The 13,820-nt window shown below is 66.3% G+C and overlaps 3 protein-coding genes across 6 annotated transcripts; 1 reads left to right on the top strand and 2 right to left on the bottom strand.

The window, feature by feature from the left end:
* The first annotated feature begins 447 nt into the window (after positions 1–447).
* LOC117437030 (myb-related transcription factor, partner of profilin-like) lies at positions 448–2,885 on the top strand. The gene is made up of 2 exons (XM_034069782.1): positions 448–1,007; positions 2,281–2,885. Exons 1-2 carry the CDS (start codon positions 593–595, stop codon positions 2,727–2,729), a joined length of 864 nt encoding a protein of 287 aa, XP_033925673.1. The 5' UTR covers positions 448–592; the 3' UTR covers positions 2,730–2,885.
* Positions 2,886–3,366: 481 nt separating this feature from the next.
* Positions 3,367–6,267, bottom strand: SHISA4 (shisa family member 4). Its single transcript, XM_034069807.1, has 5 exons — positions 6,195–6,267; positions 5,324–5,495; positions 4,413–4,540; positions 3,815–3,997; positions 3,367–3,709 (listed from the first exon to the last, which is right to left on the bottom strand). The coding sequence occupies exons 1-5, from the start codon at positions 6,265–6,267 to the stop codon at positions 3,663–3,665; spliced, it is 603 nt and encodes a 200-aa protein (XP_033925698.1). The 3' UTR covers positions 3,367–3,662.
* Positions 6,268–7,458: 1,191 nt separating this feature from the next.
* INAVA (innate immunity activator) lies at positions 7,459–13,508 on the bottom strand. 4 transcript variants are annotated; one of them, XM_034069896.1, is made up of 9 exons: positions 13,385–13,508; positions 12,806–12,865; positions 12,049–12,152; positions 11,857–11,976; positions 11,053–11,260; positions 10,143–10,190; positions 9,676–10,066; positions 8,394–8,898; positions 7,459–7,905 (listed from the first exon to the last, which is right to left on the bottom strand). In XM_034069896.1, the coding sequence occupies exons 2-9, from the start codon at positions 12,849–12,851 to the stop codon at positions 7,705–7,707; spliced, it is 1,623 nt and encodes a 540-aa protein (XP_033925787.1). In that variant the 5' UTR covers positions 12,852–12,865; positions 13,385–13,508; the 3' UTR covers positions 7,459–7,704. The 4 variants fall into 4 exon arrangements, with proteins under 4 accessions (XP_033925787.1, XP_033925789.1, XP_033925790.1 ...); XM_034069898.1 differs by having other exon boundaries at positions 7,459–7,902; XM_034069899.1 differs by having other exon boundaries at positions 7,459–7,800.
* Positions 13,509–13,820: the final 312 nt, after the last annotated feature.

Here is a 13,820-nt window from a genome sequence, read left to right as displayed (position 1 = left end):
TGGGGTCACCCCACCGGGGCCACCCTCGGTTGGATTCGGGGTGCATGGGGGGGGGGGGGGATGTTCCCCACTTTGTTTCTGCCCTCCCTCCCCCTCCCACCGGTGACCCCCAGCTCGGGGGCACCCCCAAACCGGGCACCGGAGCGGGGGGGGGGGGGGTTGTCGGAGTCCGGTAGGGGGCGCTATGGGAGGCGTACCGGAGCGCGTGCCCGCGCGGCGGGTCCGGTAGAGGGCGCCATAGTACCCGTACCGGAGCGCGTGCCCGCGCGGCGGGGCCGGTAGGGGACGCCATAGTACCCGCACCGGAGCGCGTGCACGCGCGGCGGGGCCGGTAGAGGGCGCCATAGTACCCGTACCGGAGCGCGTGCCCGCGCGGCGGGGCCAGTAGGGGGCGCCGTAGTAGCCGCACCGGAGCGCGCGTGCATGCGCGGCGGGGCCCGGCGGGGGCGCGCAGGCGCCGGTCCCGCTCCGCCCCGGCCCCGCTCCGCTCGGTCGGGCTCGGTACCGCGGGGTCGGCGCAGCACAAAAGGCTCCGGAGGGGCCATGGGCGTCGGGGCTGCGCCATGAGGAGCAGGCGGCGGCGGCGGCGAGCATGGCGGCGGGCGGCGGGGCCCGGCGGGGGCTGCTGAAGCGGAAGCCGAACTTCACCCTGCAGGAGATCGACATCCTGATGAGCGAGGTGCTCAAGTACGAGCAGCTCCTGTTCGGCGCCGCCGCCAGCACCGTCAACGCCTACGAGAAGCAGAAGATCTGGTGGCGCATCACCAACAAGATCAACGCCGCCGGCCGCAACCAGCGCGACATCGGCGAGGTCAAGAACCGCTGGCGAGGGCTGCGCCGCAGAGCCAATGACAAGATCACCCGGCACCGGCAGGAGCGGCAGGGACCGGCCCCCAGGCACCCGCCGCCTTCCCCCAGGCCGGGCACCGGCACCGGGGCCGGCTGGGGACAGAGAGGAGGCACCGGCATCGAGGCGCCGGTGCTGAGCGCAGAGGTGGTACCGCACGGTGGGTGCGGGGGGACGAGAGGGATGCGGGAGCTGGAGCAGGGATGCAGGGGACGGGGATGTGAGGGGACTGAGGCACGGGCACCGGGAGCAGGGTGGGCACCGGGAGGGACAGCAGCAGGGACACGGGAGGCATTAGGAGAGGTGGGAGCAGAGGCTGGGATAGGGACACAGGAGATCAGGACAGGGACACTGGGATCATGATGTGGGAGACCAGGACATGGATACAGGGAACCAAGACAGGGACACGGGGGCACTAGGACAGGTGAGTGCAGGGACAGGGACATGGGGGGCAAAAGACCAGGATGGGAGGGGGCCAGGACACAGATACAGGACAGGGATATGAGGGGCTGGACAAGGACAGGAGCATGGGGGGACTGCAATACAGGAGAGGATCAGGACCAGAGCATGGATGTGCATGGATCAGGATGCAGGGGGATCAGGAGCACCTCAGGTGCATTGGGACCAGGACATGGGGGCCCAGGGCAAGGGTGTGTGGGAACTGGGACCAGGATGCTGGGACCCAGGCAGGTGGATGGAGGGACTGGGGCAGGGACATGGAGCATGGATCATAGTAGGGACATGGGTGACAGTGGCGTGGGAGGATTGGGACAGGTACATAGGAGATAGGGAGAGCAACAGGAGAACTGAGACCAGGACAGGATCCAGCCAGGGACATGGGGCCCTGAAACCAGGACAGGGCCAGGAGCACGGAGACAGGGTCAGGGCAGGGGACTGAGAGCAGGATGACAGCAGGAGGGGATGGGGATACCAGGGCTGGGATAGGGGCAGGAGGGGACATAGACCAGGATGGGGACAAGGGACAGCGGCACTGGGATCAGAACAGGAGGATACTGGGACAGGACAGGGATATGGGTAACTAGAAGGACAGGGGTCAGGGGGTACCAGGACCTGGACAGGGATAAGGGGGGGCCTGGGAAGAGGACAAGGCCATGGGGTTACTGTGCTTTGGACACGAGACATGGGAGACCAGGACAGGGACATGGGATTACTGGGGTTAGGAAGGGATGTGTGGGGACCAAGACAGGCACACGGGGGTACTGGGAGCACACAGGGCACCGTATTCAGGGCAGGGATATGGGAGTTCCGGGAGCAGGAGAGGGACAAGGTGCAGGGGATGGGGCTGCCCCACAGGGAGGGATGAGAGGGGATGTGTGTGTGGATGAGCAGGAGCGCACAGGAGGGATGCGGGGACCGGGGGATGGAGTCAGCAGAGCCCGTCGGGGGTCCCTGCAGCCGCCTCCCTCCCGCAGGCCTCACGGAGGAGGGCGTGAAGGAGGAGCCGGTGGAGGTGAAGCCCGAGCCCGTCCCGAGCCCGGCTCCCGACGGCGCCGCCCCGGGGGGGGGCCCGGAGCGGAGCGAGGGCTGGAACCGGAGCCCCCCGGAGCCCGAGCCCTGCCTGGGGGAGCCGCCGGGCTCCGGCTTCCCCGGGGTCCTGTTCCGGCAGGGGGCGGAGCCGCTCCCGGAGGGCGGGGCCAGCGCCGGGACCGCCCCCTCGGGGGTACCGGAGGGGAGCCCCGGGTGCGCGCATGCGCAGGAGCGCCTGGTGCAGGAGGTGCGCGCGTTCCGCAGGGAGTTCGCCGAGAGCTGCCGGGAGAGCGCGTCCCTGCTGCGCTCCATGGCGCATGCGCTGGGGGCGCTGAGCCGGAGCCTGGCCGAGATCCGGGACCTGTGCCTGCGGGAGCAGGGTCCGCAGGGGTGACCCCCCCCCCCCATCACCCCTCCCCCCCCAGCTGGCTGTGGGGTCCGGACACCCCCTCCCCCCCCATCCTTTTGAGTCTTATTTTTATGGGGGTTTCCCCGTTTCAATAAACCCGACGTGACCCTGGGCTCGGGGAGGGCTCCGGGGATGCTGCGAGTGATGGAGCCTGTGGGTTTGGTGGTGCTGGATGGAGGGGGGGCTGGGTGACCCCCCATAGGCACACACATAGATCCCAGGGATGGAGGGATCGTCCCTGCACCCACAGCCCCAGCCTGGGGTGGGTTGAAGGGACCTTAAAGCCCATCCAGTTCCAATGGGCAGGGACCCCTTCCACTGGAGCAGCTGCTCCAAGCCCCTGTGTCCAACCTGGCCTTGAGCACTGCCAGGGATGGGGCAGCCACAGCTTCTCTGGGCACCCTGTGCCAGAGCCTCAGCCCAGGGTTGAGCTGTGGGGCTGGGGCAGCAGCATTCCCAACCTGACTCATCCCAGCTGCCGGTTCAGTGGGAATTGCCCATCCCAAGCAGTGTGGGGATGGAGCAGCTCCAGGAGCAGAAGGGGATGGGGACACGTCGCGTATCCCGGTGTTAAGAGCCCTTGGGGTCGGGCTGTGGGGCTCTGCCCCCCCAGTACAGACCCATGGAGACGACACCAGACTGTGGGGCACAAGAAGTGGTTTAATCCCGAGCCCGGATGCGGGGCACAGGGTGCAGCAGTGCACGGCCGTCGGGGGGCCCCCGGGCACCCCCCCACCATGGGTGCCCGGAGCTGTTGGCACCCAGGGCCGGGTGGGGGGCACCCACAAAGGGCCCAGTGTGTGGGACAAGAGCCGCCCTGTGCTGCCGGCTCCGCATGGGCCTCATCCAGCCATGGCTGAGCACCCTCCCGGGGCCCCCAGCCCTGCATGAGGAGGGTGCTGGGGCGCCCATGGGTGCTCAGGCTCCGGGGTAGCTGGGCTGTGCTGGGACATAGGGTGGAGGTGCTGCGGGGGGAGCAGGATGGGTGTCACCCATTGGGACCCCATGGGGAATCGGGGAGTGCAGGGGGTATAAAGGGGTGTCCCCCCCACACACACCCCAGTGCTCACCTGTGGGGTTGTAGATGGGGGGTCCGGAGGGGTACAGCGGGTACTGGGCAGCAGGGCCTGTCGGGGGGTACACGGGCATGGGGGTGAAGCCAGGCGGGGGGGGCGCGGGGCCGGCTTTGGGGTCCATAGGGAACGGCGCTGGGCCCACCGGGGGGGGGTAACTGGACAGCGGGATCTCCGGGCCTGCGGGAGACACGGGGGGGGGGGGGGGGGGCTGCAGCATCCCGGGATGGGGACACGGATGTGGCCCCACAGCGCCCATATCCCACCCCTCACATCCCCCCATCCCACCCCCCATATCCCACCCCTCACATCCCCCCATCCCACCCCCCCATCCCACCCCTCACATCCAACCCCTCACATCCCACATCCCACCCCCCACATCCCACCCCTCACATCCCACATCCCACCCCCCATATCCCACCCCTCACATCCCCCTCATCCCACCCCCCCATCCCACCCCCCCATCCCACCCCTCACATCCCACCCCCCACATCCCACCCCCCATATCCCACCCGTCACATCCCCCCCATCCCACCCCTCACATCCCACCCCTCACCCCCACCCTCAGCCCCCCCCGCCCCCCCCGTCCCCCCACCCTGCAGGGGGGTGCGCAGCCGCCGCCGGTGCAGGTAGCAGCAGGAGCACAGGAAGCAGCAGACGATGGTGGTGACGATGGCGATGAACAGAACCACGGCCGAGGCGATGCCCGCGATGGTCTTGGGGCTGCGGGGAGCGGGAGGGGCTGGGAGCGGGCACCGGGACCCCCCCCACCCAGTGACACCAGTGCCCGCAGCGACTGGGACCAGTGCAGGGTCCTCCTGCGCCTGCCTGGGGATGGAGGGACTGGGACGGGCAGACTGGTACCAGTGCCCAGCGCCAGTGCCCATCACCCAGTGTCAGTGCTCAGCACCAATGCCCAGCATCCAGTGTCAGTACCCACCACCCAGTGTCATTCCTCAGTACCAGTTCCCAGCACCCAGTGTCAGTTCCCAGCACCCAGTGTCAGTGCTCAGCACCAGTGACCACCACCCAGCATCCAATGCTTAGGGCCCAATACCCACAGGCATGCACCCAGGAGCCATATCCAACACCCAGTACCACTGCCCAGCATCCAATGCACCACCTCCTGGAACCCAAAGGCCAGCACCCAGCACCCATTGCCGAAGCCCAGCACCCATTGCCGAAGCCCAGCACCCATTGCCGGTGCCCAGCACCCATTGCCGGTGCCCAGCACCCCTCCCGGTCCCAGCACCCCTCCCGGTGCCCAGCACCCACTGCCGAAGCCCAGCACCCCTCCCGGTGCCCAGCACCCCTCCCTGTGCCCAGCACCCACTGCCGGTGCCCAGCACCCCTCCCGGTGCCCAGCACCCCTCCCGGTGCTCAGCACCCACTGCTGGTGCCCAGCACCCCTCCCGGTGCCCAGCACCCCTCCCGGTGCTCAGCACCCCTCCCGGTGCCCAGCACCCCTCCCGGTGCCCAGCACCCCTCCGTGACGCCGGTGGGCACCTGAAGGCCAGGCAGTGGCGCTGCTGGCGCTCGGTGATGAGGCGCAGGGGGTCTCGGCAGCAGAACCGCTGGTGACAGGACCCGCAGCAGAAGCTCAGGAACTGGCACTCGAAGCCAGGGTGCCAGGACCCGTTCCTGTCCACGTACCACAGGCAGTCCTCATCCGCCGCCGCTGCGCACAGCACCGTCACCGGGACCCCGGCGCCCCCAGCCCGGCCACGGCCACCCCATGGACCCCATAGCCTGCTCCGTCCTGCCGCTATGTAACCTCCGTACCCTGCTCCATCCCGCCCCGCATCCTCCTGTATCCTGCTCCATCCTGCCCCACATCATCCCCTGTATCCTGCTCTATCTTTCCCTATGGGTCCCGGTACCCCCTGCAGCCTGTCCCATATCCCCCCATATGTCCCTGTGCTCCCTCCATAGGTGTGCTCCATCCTGCCGCTATGTCACCCCCGTACCCTGCTCCATCTCGCCCCACATCCTCCTGGATCCTGCTCCATCCTGCCCCACGTCCTCCCCTGTATCCTGCTCTATCTTTCCCTATGGGTCCCGGTACCCCCCTGCAGCCTGTCCCATATCCCCCATATGCCGCTGTGTTCTCCCCATAGCCTGCTCCATCCTGCCCAGCTCCTGCTCTATTTCTGGACGGAGCCATCTGCGCTCCCAGAAATAGCTCCGGGACGAGGCCGGAGGGGCCGGGAACCCCCCGGGCTCGGGCTGACTTTTCCAGGGGAAACTGAGGCAGGGCCCGGATCCCCCTGTATCCACCGGGATCCCGGCCCGGTTCCCCCCCCCCCCCCATGCAAATCACGGTCAGAGCCGGTGACACCGGATCCCGTCCCCCCCCCCCCCTCCGGTGCTCTCTTACCCAGCGAGGCGGCCACGGCCACGAGCACAGTCCCGGCCAGGGGCCAGGCGGGGCCGGGGCCACCGGGACCCATCCCGGGGCCGCCGCTCGGCGCTGGCCGGTGGGAGCCGGGCCCGGGGCCGCAGCCGGTGCCGCGCAGGCCCCGCAGTGACGCCGCAGCCCCGAGCTCGGGAGCTGCCGGTGCCCCCCCGCGGCGGCGCCTCCCGCAGCAGCACCGGCCCCGGCCCCGCCGAGGGGAGAAACGAGACCAGAGAGCACAGGAACGGCCGAGAACCCGAATCCTGCATCCCCATCCCTGCATCCCCATCCCTACATCCCCATCCCTGCACCCCCATCCCTACATCCCCATCCCTACATCCCCATCCCTGCACCCGCATCCCTGCACCCCCATCCCTGCATCCCCATCCCTACATCCCCATCCCTGCACCCCCATCCCTACATCCCCATCCCTACATCCCCATCCCTGCACCCGCATCCCTGCATCCCCATCCCTACATCCCCATCCCTGCACCCCCATCCCTGCATCCCCATCCCTGCATCCCCATCCCTGCACCCGCATCCCTGCACCCCCATCCCTGCATCCCCATCCCTGCATCCCCATCCCTGCACCCCCATCCCTGCATCCCCATCCCTGCACCCCCATCCCTGCATCCCCATCCCTGCACCCCCATCCCTGCACCCCCATCCCTGCATCCCCATCCCTGCACCCCCATCCCTGCACCCCCATCCCTACATCCCCATCCTTGCACCCCCATCCCTGTATCCCAATCCCTGCATCCCTGCACCCGCATCCCCGCTCCCCCATCCCTGCACTCCCATCCCAGCATCCCAATCCCTGCACTCCCATCCCTGTACCCCCATCCCAGCACCCCCCATCCCAGCATCCCCATTCCCCCACCCCTATCCACACACTCCCATCCTCGCATCCTCTATCCCTGCACCCCCATCCCAGCACTATCATCCCATTACCCCCATCCCAGCATCCCCATGCTCGCACTCCCATCCACTCATCCCCTAGCCCACATCCCCATCCCAGCACCCCTCATCCCACACCCCCTTCCCAGCACTGTCATCCCATTACCCCCATCCCAGCATCCCCATCCCTGCACCCCCATCCCAGCCATGCCAAGGCCTTATTGGGTGCCAGAGGGCACGGCCAGACTTGGAGACCCCCCTGTCACGGGAGTCACCACCCCAGAACACAGCCAGACCCCAAACCTGCACCCCCATCCTGTCAATGCCAGCGCAGGGGACAGGGACCCCCCAGGGGCCAGTGCTGGGGACCCACCAGAGCACCCCAACATGCACCTTTATTAGAGACCAGAGCCCCAAATCCAGCACCACGGTGACACTGGGGGCACAGTGACAATGGGGGTCAGGGGGCCAGCCCCACGCACCCCAGAGGTGTCCATGTCCCATGTCCCTGGGCCAGCCAGGCTGGGGGTGTCCCAGGGTTGGGGTGTCTGGGGTTGGGTGTCCGGGGTTGGGTGTCTGGGGTTGGGTGTCCCCATCACACCTGTGTCACGATCTCGCCGTTCTCAGGCACATAGACCTGCACGGACACAGCATCCGAGGAGCGCCGCAGGACGGGCACTGGGGGGGGACCCTGTGTGGGAGAAGGCACCCATGGGTGCCAGCACCCATCCTGGGCCACTGGGGTGCTGAGGGTGGGGGCTGCATGCACCCATCCTGGTGGGACCCCTGGGTGCTGCTGGGGAGGGAGACAGCACCCCAGGTGTCAGCAGGGGTGCTCCTGGTGAGGGGTACCCCAAGTGCTGCCCTAAGGACCCACATGGGAACCTGGGTCCTGTTCGTGGGGCCCTGGTGTGAACAGAGGGACCCATGTGGGATCCCCCTTAGACTCTTATGGGACCTCCCAGTTCTTCCCCCGGATCTCCTCTGGACCCCAATCCTGCCCCAGGGACCCCTTTGGGGCCTGATCCTGTCCCACAGGCCCTTCACCTGCGGGGTCCCCGATCCTACCCCCAGGACCCTGTGGGCCCCTGGAAGTGCCCAGAGGCACCATCAGAGGGACCCATCCTGCCCAAAGGAGCTTCAAGACCCTTAATCCCATCCCCAAACCTCTCCCTTGACCCAGGCTCCCTGTCCTGCCCCACGGACCTCCACAGGACCCCATTCCTTCCCTATGGACCCCCCATCCCCTCCCGGTGACGGCTCCATCCCCGCTCCGTGCCCTACCTGAGCCCTGGGCAGCAGCACCCGGGGCAGGTCCCTGCCGCCGCCGGTGCGGGGGCCCCGGAACGCTCCCTGCCGGTCCAGGGAATGGGGCCGGGCCCCCCTCAACCGGGCGCGTTGGTGCCAGGACCTGAGCTCCTCACTGACCGTGGCCTTGGAGACCCCCCGGACGGGAGCGTAGTCCTTGAGCGACGGGGTCCGCACGATGCGGCTGTGCGAGGGCACCAGGCGCTGGTAGCGCAGCGGGGCCGGGTCCGGCTCGCACAGCACCGGCACCGGCAGCGCCCCCCGGGGGAGGTAACCGGGGACGGGCGGCGGAGGGACCGGGAGCTCGGGGCTGCTGCTGCCCGGGGACGTGGCGTGGGAGACGCTGGACAGCCCCGAGATGCTGTCGTCGGAGCCCGAGCGGGGCACGCAGGATGCAGGCACCGTCACCGTGTAGTACGTGGGGCGCCGGCGGGGGGCGGCGCTGCGGCCCCGGGGCTCCGGTGCTCGGGAGCCCTCCAGCCTGCGGGCAGAGGCGTCAGGGGGGGACCCGGCCCGACCGGGGGGCTCCGGCCTCATCCCTATGGGGTTATCCCAACCTCATCCCCATGGGGTTATCCTGAACCTCATCCCTATGGGGTTATCCCAAACCTCCTCCCTATGGGGTTATCCCCACCTCATCCCTATGGAGCTATCTCAACCTCATCCCCATGGGGTTAACTCCAACTTCATCCCTATGGGGTTATCCCCAACCTTATCCCTATAGGATTATCCCAAGGTCCTTCCTATGTGTTTAGCTCCATCATCTCCCTAGGGTTATCTCCAACCTCCTCCCCATGGGGTGGTCCCATTCTCTTCCCCATCTCTATGAAGTTATCCCCATCCCTCCCTGCCTCTAGCTCCATCACCTCTATAGAGTCATCTTCATTCTCCTCCCCATAGGGTTATCTCCAACTTCCTTCCCATGCAGTTAGCTCCATCTTCCCCTTGTTATTTCACCCTCCTCCCCATAGGATTAGCAGTCTTCCCCTTGGTGTTATCTCTTAAGTTCCTCCCAATGGGGTTGACTCCATCCTCTCCATAGGGTTAGCACCATCCTCCCCCTGGAATTACCCCCAACCTCCTCCCCATGGATTTACATCCATCTCCCTATGTGGGTTATCTTCAACCTCCTCCCCATGCTCCCCACCCTCCCCATGGCTACATCATTCCCTGGGGTTATCCCATCCTCCTGCCCATGGGTTCACCTCTATCCCCCCTTGCAGAGCCCGTTATCCCCGTCCCCATGCACAGTACATACCTCATGGACTGGGACTGTCCCCGGTGTCCCGCTGGCTCTGGGCTGCCGGGAGCGCTGGATCCCGCCTGCCGGCACAGCACCAGGGTCCGGATGGGGACCAGGTGGTAGGGAGGGACATCCCTAGGCCTGCCCACCGGTGAGGACACCGGTCCAGGGCTACCGGGTGCTGGTGGGGACCCAGGATAGCACCGGGAGCTCCGTGTTCCCCCATCCCCAGCATCGACACCAGCAGCTTTGGGCTTCTCATGGGCTCTGTTGGGGCCAGCATCCCCCCAGGGGCTGGGGGGCTCCGATGGGGACCCCGATCCCTCTTCCTCCTCCTCCTCCTCCTCCTCGCTGTGCTCCTCAGGGTCCCCCCGTGGGGAGCCAGGTCCCGGTGTCCTGGTCTCCTCTGTGCAAGAGATGAAGCATTGGGATGGAGGGTCCACCCCATGGTCCCCGATGCCCCCACGGCCGCAGCCCCTCACCCTCCTCCAGCGGGACGGTGTCGGACAAGGAGCTGTCATCGCTGTGCTCTGCGGGTGCGGTGCCGGTACCGGTTACCCCGGCGCTCCCACGGCCCCGGGGCCTCCGCTGCTCCCACGCCGCGTGTCCCGACACGCTCCGGGCACCGGCCCGGCCGGCTCTGGGAGCAGCTCCCGGCCTGCCCGGCTGCGCAGGAGGAGCGGGGCCAGGGGCACCCGAGGGAAGGAGGCACCGAGGCCCTGGCTCTGGTGTGTGCGGATGGGGGAGCCCAAAGGAAACAGGAAGGGAAAGGGGGAACCCACCCCAATGGGGGTGTTGGGGGTGGTGGGTTGGGTGCAGTGACCAAGGAGGAGGTTTTAGGGCTCGTTCATGGGGATACAATCAACAGGGATGAAGTTTGGGGGTGCGTTCAAGCAGATGAACTCGGGGGATGGAGGATGGGGGTGCAGGCAGTGGTAATGAAGTGTTGGGATGCACTCGTAAGAGAACACATTGGGGTGCATGCGGCATGGATGGCATTTTGGGGGGTATTTGGAGGGGTGCATTCAGCAGGGATAAGGAACTGGGTTGCATTCCCCATGTTGGGGTGCTCTCTGGGGGGTACATTTGCTGGGGATAATGTACGGGGATGGACCTTGGAGGGGTGCATTCATCCTGGGATGGGGAATTGGGGTGCATTCCCCAGGGATGTCATTTTGGGGACGTTTAGGAGGACATCCATCCATCCATCCATCCATCCATCTGTCATCCATCCATCCATCTATTCTCCATCCATCCATCCATCCATCCATCCTCCATCCATCCAATATCCAACCATCCAATATCCATCCATCCATGAATGGGGACCTGGGGTTCACGCCCCAATGACTGTTGCATGGGGGTGACCAGGGGCAGGGCCACGGAGGAGCTCACCCTGGGTACCAGTGTGGGCAGAGAGGAGGCGCCGCTGGCTGAGGATGCTCTGCAGGTGCCGCAGCTTCTGCTCCTCCAGCAGGGCCGCGCTCTGCCGGCGCCGCCGCAGCCTCCGGCCGATGTTCTCCTCGCGGCACAGGCGCCGCGCGGCGCGGGCGATCTGCAGCTGAAGCGCCAGCTCCCGCTCCAGCGCACTCACAGGGTCCTGCTGAGGGATGTGCCCAAAGGCACCCGTGGGGGAGGCTTGGGGTGAGCAGGGGGATGCTCTGCCATGGGAGATCCTGCCCATCCCATCCTACCCCATGGCATCCATCACACCCCATTCTTCCCATCCCAACACATCCCATCCTTCCCATCCTACCCCATGTCATCACACCCTTCTCATCACAACCCATCACACTCCGTCTTTCCCATCCCATTCAAATCCATTATTCCCATCCCAACTCATCCCATCCTTCCATCTCATCCTATGCTTCCCATCCCACACCATCCCATCCTTTCCATCTCATCCCATCTTTCCCAGCTCATCCCACACCATCCCATCCTTTCCATCTCATCCCATCTTTCCCAGCTCATCCCACACCATCCCATCTCAAATCCTATTTCCCATCCCTGGCAGTGTTCAAAGGCAGCTTTTGGAGCAAGCTGCTCCACTGGAAGGTGTCCGTGCCCATGGCAGGGATTGGGACTGGATGAGCTTCCATGTCCCTTCCAACCCATCCCATCCCATGACCCCACAGATGATGACCTCCAGGACTCCGTGGGGCCGTGTCCCTCACCCCCCCGCACCCAGGCCGCCCTCACCGCCCCACGCAGGACGAGGGTCTCATCCAGCTTGAAGGCAGCCCCGATCCTGCGCCGGACCTGGGGGGGCTTCTCCCCAGCTCTCAGTGGGTACTCACGGGGCAGTGTCCCTGTCAGCTCCTGGGGATGGGGGACCCTGAGCTGCGGCTGTGCCCGGGGGGGTCAGGCAGGGTCCCCCCCAGCCCCACTCACCGCCTCTCGCAGGCAGAGCCGGCGCAGCTCCTGCACGCACACATCCAACCGCGCCTCCAGTGCCCGCTGCTGCCCAGCCCGAGGCCAGCTGGGGATACTGGGAGCTGGGGAGGGAGGAGGGAGGGAGGGATGGAGGGATGATGGATATAGGATGGATTGATGATGAATGGGTGGAGGGATGGAGGGATGGATGACAGATGGATGGATGGATAATGGATATAGGATGGATGGAGGATGGATATAGGATGGATTGAGGAGGGATATAGGATGGATGGAGGATGGATATAGGATGGATGGATGGATGATGGATGGAGGGATGGATGGATAATGGATATAGGATGGATGGAGGATGGATATAGGATGGATGGAGAATGGATATAGGATGGATGGAGGATGGACAGCAAACACCCACTGAGATTCACCCACACTCCCCCAGCCTCAGTTTTCCCCAACCCCAGTGCAGGGCAAACCATCCCTGACCCCTCCCAGCAGCACCCATGGGTGCTCCAGGGAACGTTTCACCCTGACTCACCCATCCCCAGTGACTCAAACCCACACCAGACACCCCCTCGCCATACTTGCCCCCCCCCAACCAGGGGAACCCCCATTTCTCCTCCCCCAAAGGCGCTTTGGTGCATCCCATGCACCCCATTGCCCCATCCTCACCACGGGGACACTGTAAGAGGACGCGTGTGGGGGACGGGGCACCCCAAAAACCTTTCCCCCCCCCCCCCCCGAGCCCCCCCCAAGCGCTCACCCGGGTGCAGCAGGATCCCACTGTCCGCATCACTCGCGTCCCCCATGCCGGGCCGGGACCCTATGGGGGACACCATGGGGACACCATGGGGACACCTCGGCACCCATGGGTGCTCCCCCCTTTCCTCCCCCATCCCCTCCGCATGGCCCCGTCCTTCCCCCTCATTGTAGGTCCTACAACAAACAAAGGTGCGCGCACACGTGCGTGGGGGCACCCAGCGCAGGGCAAAGGTGGTCTGGGTGCGGCGGGGGGGGGGGGAACTGGTTTCGCTGGGCTCCGCTCCCAGTTTCCAGTCCTTTTCCATCTGGGAACGGAGGGGGGAAGCTGCCGGCGTGGGAAAGAGGCTGCCCCCCCCCCCCCCAGCACCCCGACACCCGACACCCCATTCCCTTGGGAAAGGGAGGGGAATGGTGCGAGCGGGTTTGGGGTGCTCAGCACTGTGCTCCCATCGCTGCCCCCCAGCAGCGCCTGGCTCCGGTTTCCTAGACGGGGCTGGACGGGGGTCCCGGTGCGCGGGGATGGGATGGGATGGGATGGGATGGGATGGGATGGGATGGGATAGGATGGGGGGGTCCTTACCTGGGCGCTCGCTGCCGGCTCCGCTGCGCCCGGGCCAAGGGGACGTGTTTGGACTTGAGGCGCAGGGAGGGGAGGAGCGGGTGAGCAACACCCGAACAACACCTGAACTACACCTCCTGCAGCCTCAGCCTGCACCGCCCCGGACCGGGCGGCCCCGTCCAATGTAACCGGTCCTGAAGGGGAGACCTGAGAGCAGCTCCAGTGCCTAAAGGGGCTGCAGGAAAGCTGGAGAGGGGCTTGGGACAAGGGATGTAGGGACAGGCCAAGGGGAATGGCTTGAACCTGCCCAAGAGAGGGGAGACTGAGCTGAGCTCTTAGGCAGAAGCTGTTCCCTGGGAGGGTGCTGAGGCGCTGGCACAGGGTGCCCAGAGAAGCTGTGGCTGCCCCATCCCTGGCAGTGCTCAAGGCCAGGTTGGACACAGGGCCTTGGAGCAGC

The sequence above is a fragment of the Melopsittacus undulatus genome, chromosome 16 (assembly GCF_012275295.1).
Source record: "Melopsittacus undulatus isolate bMelUnd1 chromosome 16, bMelUnd1.mat.Z, whole genome shotgun sequence".
NCBI lineage: Eukaryota > Metazoa > Chordata > Aves > Psittaciformes > Psittaculidae > Melopsittacus > Melopsittacus undulatus.
The sequence above is the reverse complement of the archived record's forward strand: the minus strand, read 5'-3'. Positions and strand labels throughout refer to the sequence as shown.

Bases quoted from the DNA above. Each gene is read 5' to 3' on its own strand.
- INAVA (XM_034069896.1), bottom strand. From the start codon at position 12,851: ATGGGGGACGCGAGTGATGCGGACAGTGGGATCCTGCTGCACCCGG. The intron at 11,977-12,048 runs GTGAGTGGGGCT...CCCCATCCCCAG, and splicing joins GGCTCTGCCTGCGAGAGGCG to GAGCTGACAGGGACACTGCC. The intron at 7,906-8,393 runs GTAGGGCACGGA...CTCCCTCCCCAG, and splicing joins TGCTGCTGCCCAGGGCTCAG to CAGCACCCAGGGGTCCCACC.
- LOC117437030 (XM_034069782.1), top strand. From the start codon at position 593: ATGGCGGCGGGCGGCGGGGCCCGGCGGGGGCTGCTGAAGCGGAAGCCG. The intron at 1,008-2,280 runs GTGGGTGCGGGG...TCCCTCCCGCAG, and splicing joins CGCAGAGGTGGTACCGCACG to GCCTCACGGAGGAGGGCGTG.
- SHISA4 (XM_034069807.1), bottom strand. From the start codon at position 6,267: ATGGGTCCCGGTGGCCCCGGCCCCGCCTGGCCCCTGGCCGGGACTGTG. The intron at 5,496-6,194 runs GTAAGAGAGCAC...TGCTGTGCGCAG, and splicing joins GGCCGTGGCCGCCTCGCTGG to CGGCGGCGGATGAGGACTGC. The intron at 4,541-5,323 runs GTGCCCACCGGC...CGCTCCCCGCAG, and splicing joins CGCCACTGCCTGGCCTTCAG to CCCCAAGACCATCGCGGGCA.